The 26,184-nt window shown below is 45.0% G+C and overlaps 1 protein-coding gene across 3 annotated transcripts in view; it reads right to left on the reverse strand.

Annotated features, from left to right (window-relative positions):
• LOC137376658 (uncharacterized) overlaps positions 1-26,184 on the reverse strand; it is a 144,850-nt gene that overhangs the window by 34,429 nt on the left and 84,237 nt on the right. The window contains exons 1-2 of one of the 3 annotated variants that reach the window (XM_068045627.1): positions 12,951-13,391; positions 5,606-5,959 (exon numbers count right to left, since the gene is read on the reverse strand). The exons of 1 other annotated variant lie outside the window; for it this stretch is intronic. In XM_068045627.1, coding sequence (XP_067901728.1) covers positions 5,606-5,959; positions 12,951-13,002 — 406 coding nt within the window. In that variant the 5' untranslated portion in view covers positions 13,003-13,391. Of the gene's footprint in view, positions 1-5,605; positions 5,960-12,950; positions 13,392-26,184 lie in introns of those variants that run through there. One more of the 3 variants, XM_068045628.1, reaches the window with a different exon arrangement.

Consider the following 26,184-nt stretch of genomic DNA (forward strand, 5'->3'; position numbering starts at 1 on the left):
AACATTATTTTTATGCAGCCAAGAAAACTGCAAGAAATCTGTGCAGCCTGTGAGAAACAGAACAGATCTAGCAAGCCGCACATTTACCTGGGCCTCAGCTGTGCCTAATTCCAATCGTCACGGTAACTTCTTCAGTCCAGGTGATGTAATTGTCTGTGCAGTCGGTGACTAATGTGGCCACAGCTGGGGTGCGTATAGAATTCACAAATGATGAGCGATCACGATCCTATTTTAGAAATTACTTGGGTATATTCTCGGTGAAAGAGATGTTGGTGGAAATTCCCCAAAAGATGTAAATGTGGGAAAGAAATGAAATCAGGTTTGATTGCTGTTGAGCCCCACTGGGTGGTCTAATAGAGTTAGTGGTCAGTACTGAGCCCCAGGGTGTTGATGGTGGGGAAATCAAGGATTTATTGAAAGCAGACTTTCATTTCCAGTTTCTGTTCTGTTATTTTTCTTCAATACTAATTCAATTTCTCAAACTGTCATGGTGAGATTTGAATCTATTCCGATAATATAACCACCAAACTACTGTACCTGTTTTCAGAGCACAGGATGCAGTGTAGAGAGGATGAACTGAGGAGACAGGAGTAGAGGGAGCCGGAAAGACTGAAGGATCAAGGGAACTGGTGAGACAGAAGAGAGAAAGAAAGAAAGAAAGAAAGAAAGAAAGAGAGAGAGTGTGCAGAGCAGGCAGGAATAGTAAGGGAAGAGAGACTGATAATACGGAGATAACAAACTGAGTTATAGAAAGAGGGCAGAATTGGGACCAGACACCGATGGGGTCTGACTCCTGCCAGCCTGCGTGATCTTCCCAGAGCCCCATGCAATTAGAGCCAGTGGATGGGCTGCACAGGTTGGAGGTACAATCAGACTCTGGGCAGCTGGCAGCCTCACTGGGAGAGGTGGGTGCTGCCAATGTAGGTGGGAGATGGAGGCTCCCTCTGTAGAGTTCTTAAATTGTTCAAAGTAAGTGTAAAGTAAGCTACCAGGTCAACATTTTGGAGGGGTGACAGGATGACCTGCAGCCATAGCTACAGCCCTCTCGCACTTGCAGTACCGGGAGGTAAGGGGGTGTATTTAAAGGCAGCTTCACTGGCCCAAGGCCTGCTCTGAGCGGACGCCTCCAAGTACCTGCCGGGCTTCGGCCTTCGTGGAGGCCTGTCCACTGACAGGAAGATCGCTCGGAGGCAGGAACACATCAGGGAGCTGCCCAGACATGAGATTTCCCAAATTTACTCCCTGTCCCCACTCCAAACCCATCTCCATGGGACGGGGAAGATTCCATCCAGAAAGAACAGAGTGGACAGGTTTAAACAGTTGGCTGATCCAATAACGTCAGACCTCTGACCAGTGAGGAAACTTAGAATCAACCTCCCCTAAAATGTGATAAAGACATGAGAATAGAAAATAAATTTGTGCAGATAAGAAATGCAAACAGACTTAAAATTCTTCATGGATTCTGGATAAATGTTGTGGACTTTCAAAAGGCATCTGACAAAGCATCATACAATAAACTAATTAACAAAATAAAATCCCACAGAATAAACAGACTGTGGCAACGTGGATATAAAATTGTCTATGGGGCAGAAAGGGGAGAGTAGAGCTGAACAGTTATTTTCCAAAATGGAAGGAAATATACTGTGGTTAGCCCCAATGGTTAGTGTTGGGAACACTGCTCATTTTAATATATATTACAGACCCGAACCTGGCTGTGCAGGAAATAATTTCAACGTTTGCAGATGATGCAAATTTTAAAATGCAGTAAACAATGAGGAGGATAGTAACAGAAATAGAAACAGAAAAGGCTGGAAATACTCAGCAGGTCCAGCAGCATCTGTGGAAAGAGAAACAGAGTTAACATTTCATGTCAGTGACCTTTCATCAGAACTGGCAAAGGCTAGAAATGTAATAGGTTTTAAGCAAGTGAAGCAGGAGTTGGGGGAGCGGGGTGTGGAGAAGAGAACAAAAGGGAAGGTGTGTGATAGGGCAGAAGGCCAGAGAGATTAAATGACAAAGATGTCATCAGACAAAGGCAAAATGAGTGCTAATGGTGTGGTGAAAGACAAAGCATTAGTGCTGAGAGTGTATTAATGACAGAATAATGAACAGCTCCTTCCAAAAGCACAAACATGAAAAAACAAGTTTAAGGCAGGCAGATGGTTAAAATAGAATAAAATAAAACAAAATCATAATAAAAAAAAAGGCCAGTCATGCTCTGAAATTATTGAACTTAATGTTTAGTCCGGTAAACTGTAGAACGCCCAATCGGAAAATGAGATGATGTTCCTTGAGCTTGTGTTGATGTTCACTGGAACACTGCAACAGGCCGAGGACAGAAATGTGGGCATGGGAGTAGGGTGGTGAATTGAAATGGCAAGCAACCGGAAGCTCAGGCTCATGCTATTACATTAACCCCCTATTTACCTATTACATTTCTAACCTTTGCCAGTTCTGATAAAAGGTCATAGACCTGAAACGTTAACTCTGCTTCTCTCTCCACAGATGCTGCCAGACCTGCTGAGTATTTCCAGCACTTTCTGTTTTTATTTCAGATTTCCAGCATCTGCACTAATTTGCTCTTATATTAGGATAATAACAGACTTCAGGACAGCATAGTAATATAGTTTAGGATAGTAACAGCAGGGCATGGATAGACTGGTGAAATGCGCACATATATGTATGATTACATTTAATACAGAGAATTATGAAGTGACACATTTTGGTAGGAATAATGAGGGATAGCAATATAGATTCAATGGTACAATTGTAAAGGGAGTGCAGGAACAGAGAGACCTGGCGGTGTATGTATGAAAGCCTTTGGAGGTGGTAGGACAAGTATATGAGATCCTTGGCTTTATTGATAGAGGCACAGAGTACAAAAGCAAGCAAGTTACCATAAACCTTAATAAAACACTGATTCATCCCAGCTGATGTATTGTGTTCAACTCTGGGCATCACAATTTAGGAAGCTTGTCAAGACTTTGGTGAGAGTGTAGAAGAGATTTACTAGAATGGTGACAAGGATGAGGGATTTCAGTTCTGTGGGGAGACTGGTGAACCTTGGATTGTTCTCCTTAGAAGAGAGAAGGTGAAGAGGAGATTTGATAGAGGTGTTCAAAATCATGAAGGGTTTTGATTGAGTAAAAGAGAAACTGTTTCCAATGGGAGGTGAATTGGGAACCAGGGGAGACAGATTGAAGGTGATTGGCAAAAGAACCAGAAACACCATGAGGAAATGTCTTTTTATCCAGTGTGTGGTTGTGATCTGAATGCACTGCCTAAAAGGCAGTGGAAGCCAATTCAATAGTAACTTTTAAAAGAGAATTGGATCAATATTGAATTGAAAAGAATTACAGGTTTCTGGGGAAAGAGAAGGTGGTGTAGAAGCTGTAGCCTGCACAGACGTGATTGGTCGAATGGTTTTCTTTTGTCTTGTCTCATTCTATTATTGTAGGACTGGTTGTGAAGCACTTTGGAACGAGTTGAGGTCAGGACAGTCGATATATAAATGGAAGTTTTTCTTTACTGGGCTGTCCTTGTGCCTAGTTGGGTTCGAGAGAGAAGAGATTAAAAAAGGAAAGAAGGTAATGAATGTTGTAACACAACACAGGAGATCCAGTTGAACTGGTCAAAGTCCTCCTGGAGACTCAAACCACTTGTGACACTAGCCCTTCCATTTCCTCCCCATTCCAAAGCACAGAGATCTTTCTCCAGGAGCACTGTATAAATACAGGTTGATTTTCTATTGATCCTCTGTCTGCTGTTATTGTTACTTTGTCAGCAGCTTTATCATCTCTGTTTATTCTGTAAGCTTTAGGCATTTTAATAGAGTGAGCTCACATGGATGACATTCGTCAAATAGTTGTTGTAATACCAAATTAGAGGTCATGAGTTCAAATCAATTATGAAATTATAATTTAATATCTGGGTAATTTATGCACTGGCACCAGAAAAAGGAGCATGAAAGCTGCTGGATTTTTATAAAAACCCACCTGGTTCAATAATGTCCTTCAGGGATGGCTGAGCCACCTCAAATTGTTCCAAACCACATGTGACTCCCATCCAGCACTACATTGTTGACTCAATGCAACCGGCAACTAAGGATGGGAAAGAAATAATTCCTCGGCAGTGTCACCCATACCCAAGCACAAGGATATAAAATATGATATAACACCTTCCAGACCCTCAGGTCACCCTGTGATGTCCTGGGGACTTAAGTGAGCTTTAGCTGAGTTTAATATAAGGTATGAGGCAAAGACAGAGAGACAAAGACTGCAGCAGCTGAACATAATGGTTTCTTCTTTTATTCTCTCAGTTTCACTTTCTGTTTGTGGGCGTGTGTATTGTACAGCAGCCTCTGGAGTACACAATGCACAATGAAATTGCAATTTCAAAATACTACAACACTACCCAACTCAATGCACTTCTCAGCCAATGAACTACATTTGAATTGCAGTCATTGTTGCTGTGTATGAAAACAGTGAATAATTTATGCACAGCAAGATCCCACAAACAGCAATGAGAGAAACAATTAGATAAAGTGTTTTAACGATGTTGGTTGAGGGCTGAATATTAGCCAGGAAACCGGGAGAACTTCCCAGATCAGCTTCAAATCTTGATCTGGTACCTTTTACATGACCTGAACAGACAAAGCCTTAATTTAACATTTCAATCAACCAGCATGATCTCTGATAACACCACACTGACTCAGTACTGCACTGAAGTACCAACCTGATCTCACACAAACAGACACAGCCCTGGTATTTATGGGGAGGTGGAGAGAGTGCAGGGGAGGATGAGCACGGATGGAAAATTTGGCAAGAGTCAGATGTGGGGGTCCAGCTGAACCTAACAGGAAAACCACATTCTCCTTATTAGATCCATTTCCCGCTGGGCAGATGGGCAAATGGACCGAGCGCTGAGAGTGAACAGCAAAGCTAGGAGGACACAGCTGACAACACTCGGGGACTGTGCCTACCAATGGGGAGGGGAAGAAAGAGAGGCTGCAATCAGGGTGTGGTGGGGGGTGCAGTGGGGAGGAGGAGAGAGAGAATCCATGATCAGGAGTGAGGTAGGAGAGAGGGGCGTGGACAGGGCCCTCAGTAGGGGCAGAGACAGAGAGAGAATGAGGGGTAGAGGCTGCAGTTAAGGCTGTTGCGAGGAAGGAGTGAGAGAGAGAGAGAACCAACTGATAATCTGAATGGGAAGGTGGAAGGGAGAGAGAGAGAGACCACAAACAGGAGGGGGAAAGAGAGACCATGATTTGGTTGGGAAACAGGGAGAAAGGCTGTGATTGGGAAGGTGAATACTGCAATACTGGAGTGTAACAAGGAGAGGCTGCGATTGATTTTGGGGTGAAGCAGAGAGCCCATGATTAGAAGGGCATTACTGGATTCTGTGTATGAGTGTGAAATATTGTCCCATTTGTTTACACACTCATTTATTCAATTAAACGCAAATTGAATGTAGCTCAGATTTTACCCTCTATTCTATTGTTAAAACACAATTCTGTAAAAGAAACTGTTTAGAAAGCATTTATTTAAATGAGATGCTTGTATAGTATTATTTGGAATAAAATCAATGTAATATAGAAAGTACTTACTGGTTACATTCAGCCGGGTCCCTTTTCCAAGGAGTTTCCCCCAAATCCCACAGATATAGACAGTGCTGTCACTGAGCTGTGTGTCTGTGATGGTCAGAATGTAACTGTTATTGACAACATCTCTGGAAGGCTGAAACCGCAGAGACAATCCTTTTGATCGGTAAACCTGGTCATTTACAAAAAGACTCAATATTACGTGACTCTTATTTTCTGGATGATACCAGTGTGCAGTATATTTCTCCACAGTGTAATTTGAGTTGCTGCTCTGTAAGTCACAGCGAAACTTCACTGTTCCACCCTTGGACACCTTCACAACATCTGGGGATTGGATAAGAACTGTACTTGCCTCCAGACCTGTGAATAGAAAATAACTGAAAATCAGAACAAATGAGGAACAACAAAATATAACTTGAAACTGAATCTATTATCAAATCTTGGAAATGTTTATAAATAGATATGTATTCTCATCACTAATTTGTAGCCTAGTTGTTTAAACATATCCCGAACTTCGCTCTTTCACATTGGACTGTCCTGACCAACAGTATCAGCCGAGCTTTATGTCCTCAAGTCTCTGGAGTGGGATTTGAACTGAGCCCTAGCTGACACACAGTGGGACGGGGTCTGGAGTGGAACCATCAGCTGGAGGCAAATCTGACACCAAACGTGTGCTGGTTTGGATGGGTGCCTGCAGAGCTCCGAGCTATGAACAGAGCAGGTTCAGCCAGGAACAGTGCTGTTTCTGCATGTTAAGGGTGGACTAAGTTTAAATTGTTAATGTAAACGGTGAACAGCAGTAGTCCCAGCACTGACCCTTGTGGAACCCCACTTCTAGCTAAACTAAAAGCAAAACACTATAGATGCTGGAAATCTGAAATAAAAACAGAGTGCTGGAAATACTCAGCAGGTCTGGCAGTATATGTGGAGAGAGAAACGGTCTGTGACCCTTCATCAGAACATCATGGTTAACAGGTAGAGAGCAGAGACTAGAAATAACTGGTCATTCTCGCGTTGGCAGGCTGTGACTAGTGGGGTACTGCAGTGATCAGTGCTTAGGCCCCAGCTGTTCACAATATATATCAATGATTTGGATGTGGGGACCAAATGTAATATTTCCAAGTTAGCGGATGACACAAAACTAGGTAGGAATGTGTGTTGTGAAGAAGATGCAAAGCGTCTTCAAGGAGATTTGTACAGATTTAGTGAATGGGCAAGAACGTGGCAGTGGAATATAAGGTGGAAAATGTGAGGTTATTCACTTTGGTAGGAGGAATAGATGTGCAGAGTATTTCTTAAATGGTAAGAGATTAGAAAGTAGATGCACAAAGGGACCTGGGTGTCTTTGTCAATGAGACACTGAAAGCTAACATGCAGGTGCAGCAAGCAATTAAGAAGGCTAATGGTATGTTAACCTTTATTGCAAGAGGATTTGAATACAGGAGTAGTGAAGTCTTGCTTCAGTTGTATAGAACCTTGGTTAGACCGCACTTGGAGTACTGTGTGCAGTTTTGGTCCCCTTACCTTGGGAAGGATATTATTGCCATAGAGGGAGTAGAACAAAGGGTCACCAGACTTGTTCCCAGGATGGCAGGACTGTCCTATGAAGAGAGATTGGGGAATCTGGGCCTGTATTCTCTAGAGTTTTGAAGAATGAGAGGTGATCTCATTGAAACCTACAAAATACTTAAAGGGATAGACAGGGTAGATGCAGCTAAGACGTTTCCCCTGGTTGGATGGCGGGACAGGCCCGATGGACTGAATGGCCTACTCCTGTTCCTATGTTCCTATGTCCTACGATTGGGCTCATGTCGAAGAACCCGTTAAGTAGAAACATCTCCATTGCATCATACAAGAGAGTGCAGCACACCAGGCTAACAGCAAAGAGACTCACAGAAAAGGGAAACTATGAGCTGAAATCTCCTCCAATTGGGGAATTAGCTGCACTGGGGGAATGTCTCCCACTATTGTGAATCCACTGCTAATTGTCATTCTCTTTCCCTCTCAGCAGCTGGGTATCAGAGAATCTCACTTCTACAGAGGGCAACCCCCTGCAAACACTCAATCACCTTCTTCATCCAAAATCACTATGGTAACTCCCATTGCCTGACACAAGGGCCACTGCTAGTCTTCATGGACACTTCATTTAAAGGGACCTACGCATCTCAGCATGTACTTAGGAATTGGTCACATTCCTTACAGAGCAGGTGGTGGTGGTGTAGTGGTAATGTTTATTAGTAACATAAAGACCTAGCTAATTCTCTGAGAATATGGCTTCAAATCCCATCACAGCAGATGGTGAAATTTGAATTCTACTAATAAACATGGAAATCATTGTCAATTGCTTTAAAAACCCCATCTGATTCACTAATGATCTTTAGGGAAGGAAATCTGCCATCCTTACCTGATCTGGCCTACAAGTGACTCCAGATCCACAGCAATATGGTTGACTTTGAAATGGCCTAGCAAGCCACTCAGTTCAAGGACAATTGGGGATGGATGTACTACCCACATCGCACAAACAAAAAGCAGAAAAATCTTCCCACCCGCATCTGTGACTCTTCCGATGCTCTCCATCATTTCAAGGGTTTCCTGGCCCTAACCCTCTCCTCTTCACTATGGACATCCAATCTCTCTGCACCTTGAACCCCCCACCAGGATGGTCTTGGGACTCGCCATTTCTTCCTTTAAGAAAGGCACAACTATTGCTATTACTGAGACTTGGTTGAGGGAAGGGCATGATTGGCAACTAAATATCCCAGGATATCGATGCTTCAGGCGGGATAGAGAGGGAGGTAAAAGGGGTGGAGGAGTTGCATTACTGGTGAAAGAGGATATCACAGCTGTGCTGAAGGAGGGCACTATGGAGGACTCGAGCAGTGAGGCAATATGGACAGAACTCAGAAATAGGAAGGGTGCGGTAACAATGTTGGGGCTGCACTACAGGCCTCCCAACAGCGAGCGTGAGATAGAGGTACAAATATGTAAACAGATTATGGAAAGATGTAGGAGCAACAGGGTGGTGGTGATAGGAGATTTTAATTTTCCCAACATTGACTGGGATTCGCTTAGTGTTAGAGGTCCAGATGGAGCAGAATTTGTAAGGAGCATCCAGGAGGGTTTTCTGGAGCAGTATGTAAATAGTCCAACTCGGGAAGGGGCCATACTGGACCTGGTGTTGGGGAATGAGCCCGGCCAGGTTGTTGAAGTTTCAGTAGGGGACTACTTTGGGAATAGTGATCACAATTCCGTAAGCTTTAAAATACTCATGGACAAAGACGAGAGTGGTCCTAAAGGAAGAGTGCTAAATTGGGGGAAGGCCAACTATACCAAAATTCGGCAGGAGCTGGGAAATGTAGATTGGGAGCAGCTGTTTGAAGGTAAATCCACATGTGATATGTGGGAGGCTTTTAAAGAGAGGTTGATTAGCGTGCAGGAGAGACATGTTCCTGTGAAAATGAGGGATAGAAATGGCAAGATTAGGGAACCATGGATGACAGGTGAAATTGAGAGACTAGCTAAGAGGAAAAAGGAAGCATACATAAGGTCTAGGCGGCTGATGAAAGACGAAGCTTTGAAAGAATATCGGGAATGTAGGACCAATCTGAAACGAGGAATTAAGAGGGCTAAAAGGGGTCATGAAATATCTTTAGCAAACAGGGTTAAGGAAAATCCCAAAGCCTTTTATTCATATATAAGGAGAAAGAGGGTAACTAGAGAAAGGATTGGCCCACTGAAGGACAAAGGAGGAATGTTATGCTTGGACTCAGAGAAAATGGGTGAGATTCTAAACGAGTACTTTGCATCGGTATTCACCGAGGAGAGGGACATGACGGATGTTGAGGTTAGGAACAGATGTTTGATTACTCTAGGTCAAGTCGGCATAAGGAGGGAGGAAGTGTTGGGTATTCTAAAGGGCATTAAGGTGGACAAGTCCCCAGGTCCGGATGGGATCTATCCCAGGTTACTGAGGGAAGCAAGAGAGGAAATAGCTGGGGCCTTAACAGATATCTTTGCAGCATCCTTAAACACGGGTGAGGTCCCGGAGGACTGGAGAATTGCTAATGTTGTCCCCTTGTTTAAGAAGGGTAGCAGGGATAATCCAGGTAATTATAGACCGGTGAGCCTGACGTCAGTGGTAGGGAAGCTGCTGGAGAAGATACTGAGGGATAGGATCTATTCCCATTTGGAAGAAAATGGGCTCATCAGTGATAGGCAACATGGTTTTGTGCAGGGAAGGTCATGTCTTACCAACTTAATAGAATTCTTTGAGGAAGTGACAAAGTTGATTGATGAGGGAAGGGCTGTAGATGTCATATCCATGGACTTCAGTAAGGCGTTTGATAAGGTTCCCCATGGCAGGCTGATGGAGAAAGTGAAGGCGCTTGGGGTCCAAGGTGTACTAGCGAGATGGATAAAGAACTGGCTGGGCAACAGGAGACAGAGAGTAGCAGTAGAAGGGAGTTTCTCAAAATGGAGACGTGTGACCAGTGGTGTTCCACAGGGATCCGTGCTGGGACCACTGTTGTTTGTGATATACATTAATGATTTGGAGGAAAGTATAGGTGGACTGATTAGCAAGTTTGCAGACGACACTAAGATTGGTGGAGTAGCAGATAGTGAAGGGGACTGTCAGAGAATACAGCAGAATATAGATAGATTGGAGAGTTGGGCAGAGAAATGGCAGATGGAGTTCAATCAGGGCAAATGCGAGGTGATGCATTTTGGAAGATCCAATTCAAGAGTGAACTATACAGTAAATGGAAAAGTCCTGGGGAAAATTGATGTCCAGAGAGATTTGGGTGTTCAGGTCCACTGTTCCCTGAAGGTGGCAACGCAGGTAAATAGAGTGGTCAAGAAGGCATACGGCATGCTTTCCTTCATCGGACGGGGCATTGAGTACAAGAGTTGGCAGGTCATGTTACAGTTGTATAGGACTTTGGTTCGGCCACATTTGGAATACTGCGTACAGTTCTGGTCGCCACATTATCAAAAGGATGTGGATGCTTTGGAGAGGGTGCAGAGGAGGTTCACCAGGATGTTGCCTGGTATGGAGGGCGCTAGCTATGAGGAGAGGTTGAGTAGATTAGGATTATTTTCATTAGAAAGACGGAGGTTGAGGGGGGACCTGATTGAGGTGTACAAAATCATGAGAGGTATAGACAGGGTGGATAGCAAGAGGCTTTTTCCCAGAGTGGGGGTTTCAATTACTAGAGGACACGAGTTCAAAGTGAAAGGGGAAAGGTTTAGGGGGGATATGCGTGGAAAGTTCTTTACGCAGAGGGTGGTGGGCACCTGGAACGCATTGCCAGCGGAGGTGGTAGATGCGGGCACGATGTAGTCTTTTAAGATGTATCTAGACAGATACATGAATGGGCAGGAAGAAAAGAGATACAGAACCTTAGAAAATAGGCGACATGTTTAGAGAGAGGATCTGGATCGGCGCAGGCTTGGAGGGCCGAAGGGCCTGTTCCTGTGCTGTAATTATCTTTGTTCTTTGTTCTAGTCCCAGCCCACCACCACCCTCCTCCACCTGGCTGAACATGTTCTCACATTGAACAACTTCTCCTTCAACTCCACTCACTTCCTCTGAATAAAAGGTGTTGCCATGGGTACCCACATGGGTCCCAGCTATGCCTGCCTTTTTGTGGGATATGTGGAACATTCCTTTTTCCAGTCCTACTCAGGTCCCCACCTTCACCTCTTCTTCCAGTACCTTGATGACTGTATTTATGCCATTTCCTGTTCTCGCCCTCCACTGAACAATTTCATTGACTCAGTTTCCAAGTTCCACCCTTCCCTCATCTTCACATGGTCCATCTGCAACTCTTCCCTTCCTTGACCTCATTGTCTCCATTTCTGAGGATAAGATATCAGCAAAATTCATTAGAAGCCCATAAATTCCCACTGTTACCTGGACTACACTCCTTCACACCTCACTTCATGCAAGGACTCTATTTCATTCTCCCATTTTCTCCATTGCTCTTGCTTCAGTTCCGATGATGCAATCTTCCATACGGGCGCCTCCGAAATATCTTCCTTTTCCCTCAACCGAGGATTCCCCCCAACCGTAGTTGACAGGTCCCTCATCTGTGTCCAATCTATTTCATACATTTCTGCTCTCACCCCTTCCCTTCCCTCCCAGAACACCCCCATTCAGTCCCCAAGTGTGACCCCGAGCTTCCTATTGCTTTTCATCTCAATTCTCCACTTTGCTCCCACTCTGACCTTTCTGCTTTTCTGTCCATGGCCTGCTGCAATGTTCCAATGAACACAAGCTCCAGGAACAGCACCTTATCTTTCAACTGGACACTTTACAGCCTTCTGGACTCAACATTCAGATCAATAACTGCTGCCTCCATTTTTGTTCCCTTTATGTGTTTCTTTTCAGTTTTTTTCCTCTCTCCTTTCTTTCTGTATCTCTTTACTTTGTGTTTGGCTGATTGCTATCCTGCGATTCACACTTCATCCAGACACAACTTTTGTTTCTTCACTTGTCCCATTACCAGTCCATTTGGCTTTGTACCATGAAACCTTTTGTCATTTAATCTCTCCTGCCCTCCGTCCAATCTCAGACCTTCCCTTTTGTTCTTCTTCCCTCCTTGTCCTTTCACTTGCTTATAACTTATTACATTTCTAACTTTTCTCAGTCATGATCAAAGGTCACAGACCTGAAACATTAATTCTTCTTTTTCTCTCCACAGATGCTGCCTGACCTGTTTTTGTTCTGTTGTCTTTAACAGCTCCTGACCATAAGAAACATTCCATGGTGTTTTATGGAGGTGTGAGGAAAGCAGATGTCAAACCAAACAAGGAGCGATTGGAAATGAAGAAAAGAGCTACTTCTCATTCTCTCAATTCAGTAAGGTTCACTTTGGGACTGTGTGGGTGCTCTAAGAGCTCAGCATCGCTAAATCTATCTGCATATTTTATCCTACATGATTTGTTTTCTTCTGCTCAATCTTAATGTTCTGTACCTCACTGTGGGAGATGATCCCACAGGCAATGCCAGCCTTCAATAGCTCACCCGAATGACTGTTCTTTATCAGTGAGCCTGGACAATGTGTTTTGGATAGCTTCTTGAACCTAGAGTGACACAGCTGAATTTATTTATCGTCACACCCCAGAGTTCAGGAGTGGGATAACAGGGCTGTGTGACTCTGTCATATCTGACGGTGTAAATGCCCAGTGAATGATGAAAAGGCCCAAACTATCTCAATTATTACAATGAAATATCTGACAGCAAAACACCCACCTCACAACAACCATCAAAATCGGTAAGTTAAACTCAAAACCTAATTATCATAAATCGAACCCAGGTTGGGTGACCCCTCTCTGGGCATTTACTTACCCACTGCCACACAAAGGGTCAGAGTCAGGACTGAAAGGGTCAAGCCAAACATTTCAAACAAACTTATTTTGAAAATATTAAATTCCTGTTTTTTCACACACTGTATAATCTGTACTGTCAATGTTTCAGAGGTGGGTCAATGTCACAACTTCCGTATGTTCTTGTGAATATAAACCACACAAAGAGGAAGGAGTAAGATCCAATGGCTGTCCTGTTGTTAAAAACCTCGTTGAAAATGTATTCACACATCACAGACAAGCAGCCAAGACTTTCTTCCCAGTCTCTCTCCATCTCTCTGGAAGGAAGTGACCTGCTGGAGTGGAGATTCACAGGCTCTGACAGCCATTCAGCAGCTTATTCTAAAATCCATTCTTCCCGTGTGAGGTAGATACCAGGGACGAGAAAGTTACCCACACACTGCCCATTTATCATTGTTAACCAACCTACTAAGGTCCTGACTAGGTGGACAGGAAGTGCATGCATTTCCTTCTGGAAGTCTGCTGTACTGGTTAATGTGGATAGTCTGACATCAGGAACACACATTGATGCATTTATAGCATAGAATTATTTATTTAAATCGAAAGTTTGATGCTTCGCAATGGTAGAAAGGATGGAGGAGTCCAATTCCACCAGATCTAGAGAGACGTTGCAGGATTTCTCCAATCTGCACTGTGGAACGTGTGGCAAGCTCCATGGAAATTGTAGCAGGGTGCTCCCATGGAACACTGCTACCAGCTGTTGGCTCCTGTTTATAGGCTCATTCAGGCTGCTCTGTAGACTCAGGGTGAAAACCTCTGTACTGAATTCAACAAGCTGACAAAACCGGGGCTTCTAAGAGGCCACTTGCAGTTCTCTTGCTGATGTGCTGTTGGCTCAGGGGAGGGAGGAATGGTAGGATAGGCAAGAAAAATACAGTCCTTCTTCAGAATGTCTGCCAATCTGAGCCATTGTCTTCAACCAATACCTCAAACATGGGAATGGTGTATAACAGCCTGCTTCCAATGTCTGATAAAGCCACTGGGGCAGTGAATTAAGGGTTACATGGTGGTGGTGGGCAGGGGGAGTATAGTTGCATGAGTGTGCTCCAGTTGCCATCAGTCTAACCCTGTGAGCCATTAGAGACCTATTGCATCATGAGCAGTAAGATGATCCACATCCTCCTCCTCACTATTGTCCTCATCAGAGGAAGAGCCCTGAGTGTCTTCTACCTCCTGAGCCTCCAGCTGATGTTGTGATGTTGTGACATAATAATTCTTGACACCTTGGCTTGTGAATACTGTTGAACTCCTAGACCTGTCAATGCACCTGAACTTACACGTGAGCATTCCAATGGCTTGTTCGATTATGCATCCCGTGCTGATGTGACTGCGGTGATATCCCACCTGCTGTTGAGTGGTGGAGTTCCTGAGAGGTGTAATGAGCCAAGGTTTAAACAGCCATCATTTGTGGCTGGCTCCAGGTTGAAATATATTGGGGCTATTCGACAGCCAGAGTATGAAAGCATCGTGGCAGCTCTCTGGGAATCATATGCAGGCCGGCATGAATCTATTCCTGTTGTTACAGAAAAGCTGCACATTTATGGAGTGAATCTTTTTGTGTTGTTAAATGCTACTGGTTAGTCAGAGGTGCTCTGATTACCACAAACATGCTGGCTTTGATCCCCTGAGCCTCTCTGATATCAGCCAGAGATTTGAACCCCAAAGCTCGCTCAATCTGACTGCTGCCATTACATGCAATGTTCATATATTTGTTTGCCCTGGACAATAAGCCATTTATCACCTGCCTGATGCCAACTGAAACACCATTGATATGTCTCCTATTACTGTGTGAAAAGATTCAGAAGCAAAGAATTTGCAGGTGGTGCAGATATTTACTGCTCCTGGCACAACATGGCCATCAGGTCCAACAGGCGGAATGTCTTCCTCGAGGAGAACATAAGAATATAAGAATGGAAGAAATAGGAACATTCGGCCCCTCAAGCCTGCTCCACCATTCAGTAAGATCATGGCTGATCTGATTGTGGTCTTAACTCCACATTCCTGCCTGTCCTCCATAATCCTTGACTCCCTTGCAGATCAAAAATCTGTCTAACTCAACCTTGAATACATTCAATGACTCAGCCTCCACTGCTCTCTGGGGAAGAGAATTCCGAAGATTAACAACCCTCAGAGAACAAATGCCTCCTCATCTGTCTTATTCTGAAAATGTGTCTCCCTCATTAGAGATTCCCCCACAAGGGGAAACATCTTCTCAGTATCCACCCTGTCAAGCCCTCCAGAATCTTATAGGTTTCAATAAGATCATCTTTCATTCTTCTGAACTCCAATGAGTATAGGCCCAACCTGCTCAACCTTTCCTCAGAAGACAACCCCTTCATCCCACAAATCAGTTTAGTGAACCTTCTCTGAACTGCTTCCAATGCAAGTATATCCCTCCTTAACTAAGGAGACCAAAACTGTACACAGTACTCTAGGTGTGGTCTCACCAATGCCCTGTACAGTTGCAGCAAGACCTCCCTACTATTATATTCCATCTCCCTTGCAATAAAGGCCAACATTCCATTTGCCTTCCTAATTAGTTACTGTACCTGCATATTGATGTTTTGTGATTCATGTAGAAGAACACCCAGATCCCTCAGTACCACAGCATTCTGCAGACTCTCACCTTTTCAATAATATTCTACTTTTCTATTCTTCTTGCCAAAGTGGACAACCTCACATTTTCTCACATTATACACCATCTGCCAAATTTTTGTCCACTCACTTAACCTATCTATATCGCGTTGCAGACATTTTGGCTGGGATTTCCTCGGGTCCAGCCAAGGTGAGATTGGAAGCGGGGGCCTGGAGTAGTGTGTCAGTTATTGGGGGAGCAGCGGGGTGGAGGGCCTGTCGTCTCCCCATTGCCCAGCGATCTTCCCGGGGTGGGATAGGCTAATGACGGGAACAAATGTACCCTCGGGAATCCCCTCCCTCGGACTGAACGACCACCCTCCCACCCCCCCTTGTCTCACATCCCTCTGTTCCGGGGTTCCAGCGCTGGGCCAGGGTCCGAGGCATCTGCTATACTGACAGTGGCTATCGCTACTGGTGGCATTGTCAATACTGCTGAGCTTCCGGCCCTCTGATTGGCCGGCAACTGTTGGAGGTGGGATCCTTGTCCCTTTAAAGCCTTTAAAAGTTTGGAGATCCCACCTCCTCAAACTTTGGGCTGGGTTTTCTTCTCCCGCTGTAAAACCCCGCCATGCTGCTGTGCTCTTCCTGACAGTGGCCCATGATAACGACCTGGTCGGACCATCCCCCCAATCACATGGAAGGGGTGGGCTCTCCGACACTGGTAATGGCGTTAGCTGCACAAGCGCTGGCATCATTTTTAAAGGGCAGCCAGCCCTGCCGTCTCACTGACATTTTGAAAGTATTACTCCTCCCACTGTACTGCATTCTAACCTTTCGCCCCTTTCCCACCACCTAGTAAGAAGTAAATTCAATATTTTCCATCTCCCCAACAAAACACTTAACTTCAACACTTGACCTTCCACCCCCTGCAAACTGAACAAAGTGCAGAGGCCACCCACTCCTCCTTCCCCTACACTAGTGAAGTAAATTTCACCCCATCTCCCCCCGCCCACCCTGACTGCACTGAAAATCAAACTCCCCCCTTCCCCACCACGGTGGCACCTGCTTTCCCTTGATGGGAAAGTGAAGGCGCGTGAGTGCCAGCCGCCGGTCAGAAGATCACGGCCCACAAGTCAGATTGGAGTGGATTGTATTTAAATTTATGCATTGTGTTAATTTAAATATTCAAAGCTGAGTCCTATCGCCCAGCGGCAGTGGGGGTTGGGCGTCCGCCACAGAGCCTCACCGCCGCTGGGAAGATCGGGCCCAGCACTCCCAACGTTGGACTCCATGGCGGACCACTGCCAGAATGATCTTCTGGAGCCCCCATAGCCACGGAGCCCGGCTGGAATCAAAAGGCTGGGAGATCGCTCCGGGGGGCATGAAAAGACAGAAGTGGGGTACCCCCCGCCTTTTTGGCCTGGCACCAGCAGCCCCACCTCCAGCACACAATCCAGCCTTTGTGTCCTCCTCACAACTTCCTTTCCTACCTATCTTTATATTGTCTGCAATTTTGGCTACAATACACTCGGTCTTTTCATCTAAGTCATTAATATAGATTGTAAATATTTGAGGTCCCAGCAATGATCCCTGTGGCACTCCACCAGTTATAGTTTGCGAATCTGAAAGAGACCCATTTATCCTGACTGTTTCCTGTTAGTTAGCCAGTCCTCTATCCATGCTAATATATTACCCCCCGCACCATGAGCTCATATCTTGTGTAAGAACCTTTTATGTGGACACCTTATCGAATGACTTTTGGAAATCCAAATTCACTACAAGTACTGGTTCCCTTTCATCCACTCTGCTTGTTACATTCTCAAAGAACTCTAATAAATTTGTCAGAAAGGATTTTTCTTTCATAAAACCATGCTGACTCTGCCTGATTGCATTCTGATTTTCTAAATGTCCTGCTACTATTTCCTTAATAATCTTTCCTTAATAATACTACATAATAATAATGCACTCAGTTTTTCAATGACAGACGTTAGGCTAACTTGCCTATATTTTCCTGCTTTCTGTAACTCCTCACCCCTATGCACTTTCTTGAATACAGGTGTTCCTTACAATCTAGGAAATTTTAGAAGCTTACAACCAATACATTTTCTATCTCTGCAACTTTTTTTTTATTCATTCATGGGATGTGGGTGTCGTTGGCAAGGCCAGCATTTATTGCCCTTCATAAGGTCCCACATAAGGGATTAGTGTGCAAAATTAAAGCACATGGGATTGGTGGTAAGGTACTGACATGGATAGAGAACTGGTTGGCAGACAGGAAACAAAGAGTAGGAATAAACGGGTCTTTTTCCGAGTGGTAGGCGGTGTCTAGTGGCGTACCACAGGGATCAGTGCTAGGACCCCAGCTATTCACAATATATATTAATGATATAGATGAGGGAATTAAGTGTAATATATCCAAGTTTGCAGATGACACAAAGCTGGGTGGGAGCAGTGAGGAGGATGCAGAGAAGCTCCAGTGTGATTTGGACAGGTTGAGTGAGTGGGCAAATGCATGGCAGATGCAGTATAATGTGGATAACTGTGAGGTTATCCACTGCGGAGGCAAAAACAGGAAGGCAGATTATTATCTGAATGGCGATAGATTGGGAAAGGGGGAGGTTCAGCGAGACCTGGGTGTCCTTGTGCACCAGTCGCTGAAAGTAAGCATGCAGGTGCAACAGGCAGTTAAGAAGGCAAATGGTATGTTGGCCTTCATAGCCAGAGGATTCGAGTACAGGAGCAGGGATGTCTTGTTGCAATTATACAAGGCCTTGGTGAGACCACACCTTGAGTATTGTGTGCAGTTTTGATCTCCTTATTTGAGGAATGATGTTCTTGCTGTGGAGGGAGTGCAGCGAAGGTTCACCAGACTGATTCCTGGGATGGCAGGACTGATTTATGAAGAGAGATTGGGTCGATTCGGCTTGTATTCACTAGAGTTTAGAACAATGAGAAAAGATCTCACAGAAACCTACAAAATTCTAACAGGACTGGACAGACTAGATGCAGGAAGGATGTTCCCGATGGTGGAGGAGTCCAGGACCAGGGGTCACAGTCTAAGGATAAGGGGTAAGTCATTTAGGACTGTTCCCCTTGTCCTTCTAGGTGGTAGAGGTTGCAGGTTTGGAAGGTGTTGTTGAAGGAGGCTTGGTGCATTGCCACAGTGCATCTTGTAAATGGTACACACTGCTGCCACTCTGCGTCAGTGGTGGAGGGAGTGAATGTTGAAGGTGTCGGTGAGCTGCCTTCCTGAACCACTGCAGTCCTTGGGGTGTAGGTACGCCAACAATGCTGTTAGGAAGGGAGTTCCGGAATGTTGATGGGGTACCAATCAAGCAGGTTGCTTTGACCTGGATGGTGTCGAGCTTCTGGAGTGTTGTTGGAGCTGCACCCATCCAGGCAAGTGGAGAGTATTCCATCACACTCCTGACCTGTGCCTTGTAGATGGTGGACAGGCTTTGTGGAGTCAGGAGGTGAGTTACTCGCTGCAGGATTCCATAGAACCATAGAAAGATTATGACACAGACGAAGGCCATTTCAGCCTGTCGTGTCCATGCCAGCTGAAAAAACAAACTAGCCACCCAATCTAATCCCACTTTCCAGCACCTGGTCCATAGCCTTGCAGGTTACAGCACTTCCGGAGCATGCCCAGGTACCTTTTAAATGAGTTGAGGGTTTCTGCCTCCACCACCACACCTAGCAGTGAATTCCAGACACCCACCACCCTCTGGGTGAAAAAGCTTTTCCTCATGTCCCATCTAATCCTCTACCAATCACCTTAAGTCTGTGCCACCTGGTAATTGACCTCTTTGCTAGGGGAAACAGGTCCTTCCTGTCTACTCTATCTAGGCCCCTCATAATTTTGTACACCTCAATAAAGTCATCCCACAGCCTCCTCTGTTCTAAGGAAAACAACCCTAGCCTATCCAATCTTTCCTCATAGCTCCAACTTTCAAACCCTGGCAACATTCTTGTAAATCTACTCTGTACTCTCTCCAGAGCAATTCCTAGCAGATTCCTGGCCTCTGACATGCTCTAGTAACCATAGTATTTATATGGTTAATCCAGTTCAGTTTCTGGTCAATGGCAACCTCCAGGATGTTGGTAGTGGGGGATTCAGCGATGGTAATGCCATTGAATGTCAAGGGGAGATGTTTAGATTCTGTCTTGGTGGAGATAGTTATTGCCTGGCACTTGTGTGGCGCAAATGTTACTTGCCACTTATCAGCCCAAGCCTGGATATTGTCCAGGCCTTGCTGCATTTCTACATGGACTGCTTCAGTATCTGATAAGTCTTTTAAGATTCTAGGATGCTGGCCATTGGGTCCAGGAGACTTGTCAACCTTTAGTCCCATTAGTTGTCCTTGTACTTTTTCTCTAGTGATTGTTTTAAGTTCGTCCCTCCCTTTTGCCTCTTGATTTTCTGCTATTTTTGGAATGTTTTTGCATCTTCTACTGTGAAGACAGATACAAAATACTTGTTCAAAATCTCTGCCATTTTCTTGTTTCCCATTATTAATTCCCCAGTCTCATCCTCTAAGTGACCAATACACTTCCTTTTTGTATATTTGTAGAAGCTTTTACCATCTGTTTTTATACTTCTTGCTAGTTTACTCTCAGACTCTAATTTCTCCAACTTTGTTTAATCATCCTTTGCTGGTTTCTAAAACTTTCCGAATCTTCAGGCCTATCACTAATCTTTGCAGCATTGTACACCTTTACTTTCAATTTGATACCATACTTAACTTCTTTATCAGCCACAGATGATGCATCCTTCTCATAGAATCTTTCTCAATGGAATGTATCTTTGTTGAGAGTTATGAAATATCTCCTTAAACGTCTACCACTGCTTTTCTACCGTCTTACAGTTCAACTTATTTTCGCAGTCCACTTTCGCCAAGTCCATCTTTCTATCTGTGTAATTGCCTTCATTTCAGTTCAAGACACTAGTTGAAGACCCAAACTTCTCACCCTCAAGCTGAATGTGAAATTTTATCATGTTATGATCACTCTTGCCTACAGGATCGTTTGCTATGAAGTAATTTATTAATCTTGTCTCAGTAGACATTACCAGGTTTTAAATAGCCTGCTCCCGGGTTGGTTCCAGAAGGTATTGTTCTACGAAACTGTCCCTAATATACTCTATGAACTCATCCTCCAGGCTACCTTTGCCAATTTAGTTAGACCAACTATATCAAGCTTAAAATCACCCACAATTATTGCAATAACTTTCCTACAAGCCCCAATTTTTTCCTCGATTTATACTCTGGCCTACAGTGTAGCTCCTGTTAGACGGCCTATAAACTACTCCCATCAGTGACCTCTTTCCTTTGTTATTTCTTTTATCCACCCAAACTGACTCTACATTTTGATCTTCTGAGCCAAGATCATTTCTTATTGCACTGATCTCATCAATTATTAACAGAGTTCCCCCACATGCTTTTCCTTTTTTCCTATCCTTCTGAAATGTCAAATATCCTTGTATATTTAGCTCCTAGCATCGGTCACCTTGCAACCATGACTCTGTAAAGGCTATCATACGATACATATTTATTTCTATTTGCACTAACTTGTCTTGTTATGAACGCTAAGTGCATTCAGATAAAAGTTGCAGAATTCAGGACCTCTGACAACACTGTTCTTCCAAGAAGTTTAAGAAACTGAGTCTGTACACCCTGCAGCATTGGCTATGGCCTTCCACAAGCACAATCCCTATGTTGTTGCCAACCTGGATCTCCCCCCTCAGCTCACCCTTAGCTGTTGGTGCTCCTTTTCCTCCTCTTCTTCGTCTCCCCCCCTTCATCAATCCAATCCGGTGCAGGTATCGCAGCACACACGATCAACATCTCCTTTTCCAAGAGTAGAGTACAAAGGTCACAATCTCAAACAAACGGATATCACAAAAATGGAGCTGACAATGAACTGAGGGTACAGATCTGAATGCAGCAATTACATTCACATCGAGCCTCCTTAATTTTAAGCACCTTGATAAAGTTGCGACCAATGCAGTGTCCATTTCCCCGGTAACCATACCGACCCATGGGAAACCCATGAATCAGCAGTTGAATTCAATTCAGGTTCTTAATTGCACCACAGGACCCTGATTAATATGTTCATGTGCCTCCCACATCTCCATAAGATTTGCCAGTGCCAAGAATCAGTGCTGTTATATTGTGGTAATCGGGAACACGTGTTGCTCGATTACAACAATTGAACTCCTCGCCTGACCCTCTCTTGTTCACCATGAAGTTAAAATTGAGGTCACAACTACTGGGCCTTTCTGGTTTAAGTCCAAGGATCCTGTCAGAAAATAATGAGAGAATATTTCAAATGTCTTTAAGGAGGTTTGGTAAATTTGGCATCCACCATTGGGCTCTGAAGGGAAATATAGACTGTTTCTGACCCTATGATTGAACTTTTGGCCAAAAACTAACACAAACTACATTTCCACTGCATCATACAACAGAGTACAACACAGCAGGCTAACAGCAGAGAAACCCACAGAGAAGGGAGACTACGAGTTGAATACTCCTCTCATTGGTGAATTAGACCTCAGGGGAAATGTCGTCTGCCAGTGTTAATCCACTGTTAATTGCCATTCTTGTTCCCTCTCAACAGCTGAGTATCAGAGGATCTCATTTCTACAAAGGAAAACTCCCTACAAACACTATATCAACTTCTTCAATCAAAATCATTCATGACTCCAAATGACTCTGTCAACTCCCATTGCCTGACACAAGGGCTGGTCTTCATGGACACATCATTTAAAGGGACAATGGTCCTTCACATCTCAGCATGTACTTGGAAATTGACCACATTACTCATATTCCCCTAACATTGTCTTCTCTGACTCCAAGGTAAAGATGCCCTACAACTAGTAAAGAAATACAGCCGAGTTCTTCCACTCCTTCATTCTACTTCCTGAAGCAATTACACTTTTTCCATTTTAATATTATGGAGAACACAACACAGTAGAATAATCCCTGAGACTAGGCTGTATTGATTCTTGGTTTTATTGTTGCTTTCCATCAGATTTATCCTGAACTTTAACTGGGACTTGAGAATTCCTGTAGTCTGTTCTATGACACTATGTGTAGTGACATGGGCTGTTATGCATATGTATCTATTGCCCACCCAAACCCCAGCCTGCAGCAGCCTTACTGGAGTCCATAAGGCACAAATGCAAGGGACCGCTTTCTGAGGCACTAAGGATCTTACAGCCTTGGTGCAAACAAAGGAGTTGAATTCCAGGGCTGAGGTGAGAGTCACTGCCCTTGGCACCAAGGCAGCATTTGACTGAGTGTGGCATCAAGGTTTGCCAGCAAAATTGATGTCAGTGGGAATTGGGGGAAAACACTCCACTGGTTGGAGTCACACCTAGCGCAAAGGAAGATGGTTCTAGTTGTTGGGGGCCAATCATCATAACATCAGAACATCAATTCAGGAGTTCCTCAGGGTAGTGTCCTAGGTCCAACCATCATCAAGTGCTATATCAGTGACCTTCCTTCAATCATAAGGTCAGATTAGGGATGTTCATTGATTACACAGTCTTCAGTACCATTTGAGACTCCTCAGATACTGAAGCAGTCCGTGCTCACATGCAGCAAGAACCTGGGCATTATCCAGGCTTGGGCTAAAAAGTGGGAAGTAACATTCGCGTCACACAAGTGCCAGGCAATGACCATCTGCAACAAGAAAGAATCTAACCTTCATGTTGGCCTTCATAACGAGAGGATTTGAGTACAGGAGCAGGGATGTCTTGCTGCAATTATACAGGGCCTTGGTGAGGCCTTCTTCTTCTTCTTTGGGCCTCCTTATCTCGAGAGACAATGGATACGCGCCGGCGCATGCCTGGGCAAATTTATGGAGGTTGAGAGTTGCCCAGTCGTCAAAACCCCCCTCTCAGCCTTTCTGGTGGGGTCCAAAGGAGTGCAGGACACGACGTTTGGCACCAGTATGGCTGCAGGAACTGCCGGAAACATGCCAAAGGTGACACATGACCGCCTACGAGGTTCCGCTCCGGATTTTCTGTTAGGGTTTACTCCCTTAGCCTTGGTCTCTCCCGAGACGCCCACAAGGCAGTGGGGTTGTTGGGGCCCCTACACAGGTGTAGGATGGTGCCGGTTGGAGGAGGGGATGCAAGGGGGAGGGGTAGAGGGAGGAGGGGGGGGTGCAGGGGAAGGGGGTGCGGGGTGAAGATGGTGCGAGGGGGGGGCGGGCTGGGACGGGGTTGTGAGGGGGTGAGCTGAGAGGGTGGAGCAGGGAAGGGGACGGGGGTGGGGGGGGTGGAAGGGGGGTAAAGGGGGGGGAGGGGGGGTGGAATCTGGTGCAGGTAATAAGCCATTTCCTCAGTGCCCACCATCGACGTCCGGAAAGCTCAACCACGTCCTTCGGGAGGTGAAGCATCATTTGGCAGACTTAGAGGTGATTACATTTGCTAAGGGTTTTTTTTTCTGCAGTGGTTTAAATAAAGGCATGCAGCATTGCCGACAGTGCGCTGCAGATGCTCTCCGAGCCATCTCCCGCGGGCGCTTTGAAGTTGCGGCCGGGGGGGCCGTTCGTGGATGTTTTGGGTGTTCGGGGCACCTTTTCACAGGACTTCTCTCGGGTCCCGCAGCTCCTTCTTCACCTCAATGGACTTACCGCATGCCGTGGCTGCAGACACTCTGGACTGTGAAGACAGCAGGATCGGAGATTAAAGTATCGGCAGCTGTTCTCGTCAGTTTCATCCGGATCAATTTCATTGAGAAAACAAAGAGCAGGTGTGGCTGGGGGAGGGCAGTGGGCCCAGGTAACATACACTAAACTAACTGTTAACTTTTAGATAGGGCTAAAATGAACTGATTTAAAGAGCCAGGGGAATTTAAACAGTTTAAGAGGGCAGATTGGGGGAGAAAACGTTAGGGATGGGAGCAGATGGCCATGGATAGAGTTGAACAGCAAGGGAGCTTCCTAGGGAGCTTCCAGCCCAGGAGCCATCTTGGAACCAAGTGAGGCCACACCTGGAATATTGTGTGCAATTTGAGGAAGGATGTTCTTGCTATAGAGGGAGTGCAGCGAAGGTTTACCAGACTGATGGTGGGACTGACGTATGAGGAGAGATTGAGTCGGTTAGGATTATATTCGCTGGAGTTCAGAAGAGTGAGGGGGGATCTCATAGAAACCTATAAAATTCTAACAGGACTTTACAGGGTAGATGCAGGAAGGATGTTCCCGATGGTGGAGGAGTCCAGAACCAGGGGTCATAGTCTAAGGATACGGAGTAAACCTTTCAGGACTGAGATGAGGAGAAATTTCTTCACCCAGAGAGTGGTGAGCCTGTGGAATTCACTATCACAGAAAGCAGTTGAGGCCAAAACATTGTATGTTCTCAAGAAGGAGTTAGATATAGCTCTCGGGTCTAAAGGGATCAAAGAGTATGGGGCGAAAGAGGGAACAGGCTACTGAGTTGGATGATCAGCCATGATCATAATGAATGGCGGAGCAGGTTCGAAGGGCTGAATGGCCTACTCCTGCTCCTATTTTCTATGTTTCTATAATTTCTAACCAAGTCCCCTTGACGTTGAACAGTATTACCATTGCTGAATCCCCCACAATCAACATCTTGGAAGTTATCATTGACCAGAAACTTAAGTGGACCAGCCATATAAATACTGTGGCTATTAGAGCTGGTCAGAGGCTGGGAATTCTGCAGCGAGTAACTCACCTCCTGACTCCCCAAAGTCTCTCCACCATCTACAAGGCACAAGTCAGGAGGTGATGGAATACTCTCCACTTGCCTGGATGAATGCGGTGCCAACAGCACACAAGAAGCTTGACACCATCCAGACATAGCAGTCTGCTTGATTGGCACCATTTCCACCACCTTAATCACTCACTCCCTCCACCACTAGCACACTATATCGCTGTTCCTTCACTGCTGATGGGTCAAGCACCTGGAACTCTCTTCCTAACAGCACTGTGGGTGTACCTACACCAGATGGACTGCAGCGGTTCAAAAGGGCCGCTCACCACCATCTTTTGAAGGGCAATTAGAGATGGACAATAAATGCTGGCCTAGCCAGGGACGCCCACATCCCAAGAATCAATAACAAAGACGGCCAAAGACGGCTTTCTTAGCGTGTAGACTCTGGTGAGTGTAGGGAAGGGTCATTCTGACTGTGAATACCTCCATTCTAACCTTGTTTCCATATCCTCCTCAATAGCGTAATTGGATTCTCATTGGGAATTCCCATTGGGAAGCTCATGGCACCATTACAAAGTAGATGAGTTAAGCTAATCGCAAAATTCCTGACTGAAGCATTGAAATACTAAAGACACCAATATTCTGGCAAAGTAACATCAACCTTCAATAACTGTACATTAACTGGCCTCCTCAATACACTATTCACTCAGGGATACCTTCCTGCATCTCCTACTATCACTTACATAGTGGTGGTAAGTACTTGGGACAGAGGTTTGGGGAAAATGGATCAAAGGGTTTAGTCATTTGTATGAGACAGATCAGGCTCCTGACAGACCAGAAAGGGACTGATGGTTTTTGGGAAGATAATTCAGGTGCAGTTTTGTAGCAACAGGTTTGTGGCAGTAATCCCCAAAACTTGATTTACTCAGTTTAA

The sequence above is a fragment of the Heterodontus francisci genome, chromosome 13 (genome assembly GCF_036365525.1).
Source record: "Heterodontus francisci isolate sHetFra1 chromosome 13, sHetFra1.hap1, whole genome shotgun sequence".
In the NCBI taxonomy this organism is placed as follows: domain Eukaryota; kingdom Metazoa; phylum Chordata; class Chondrichthyes; order Heterodontiformes; family Heterodontidae; genus Heterodontus; species Heterodontus francisci.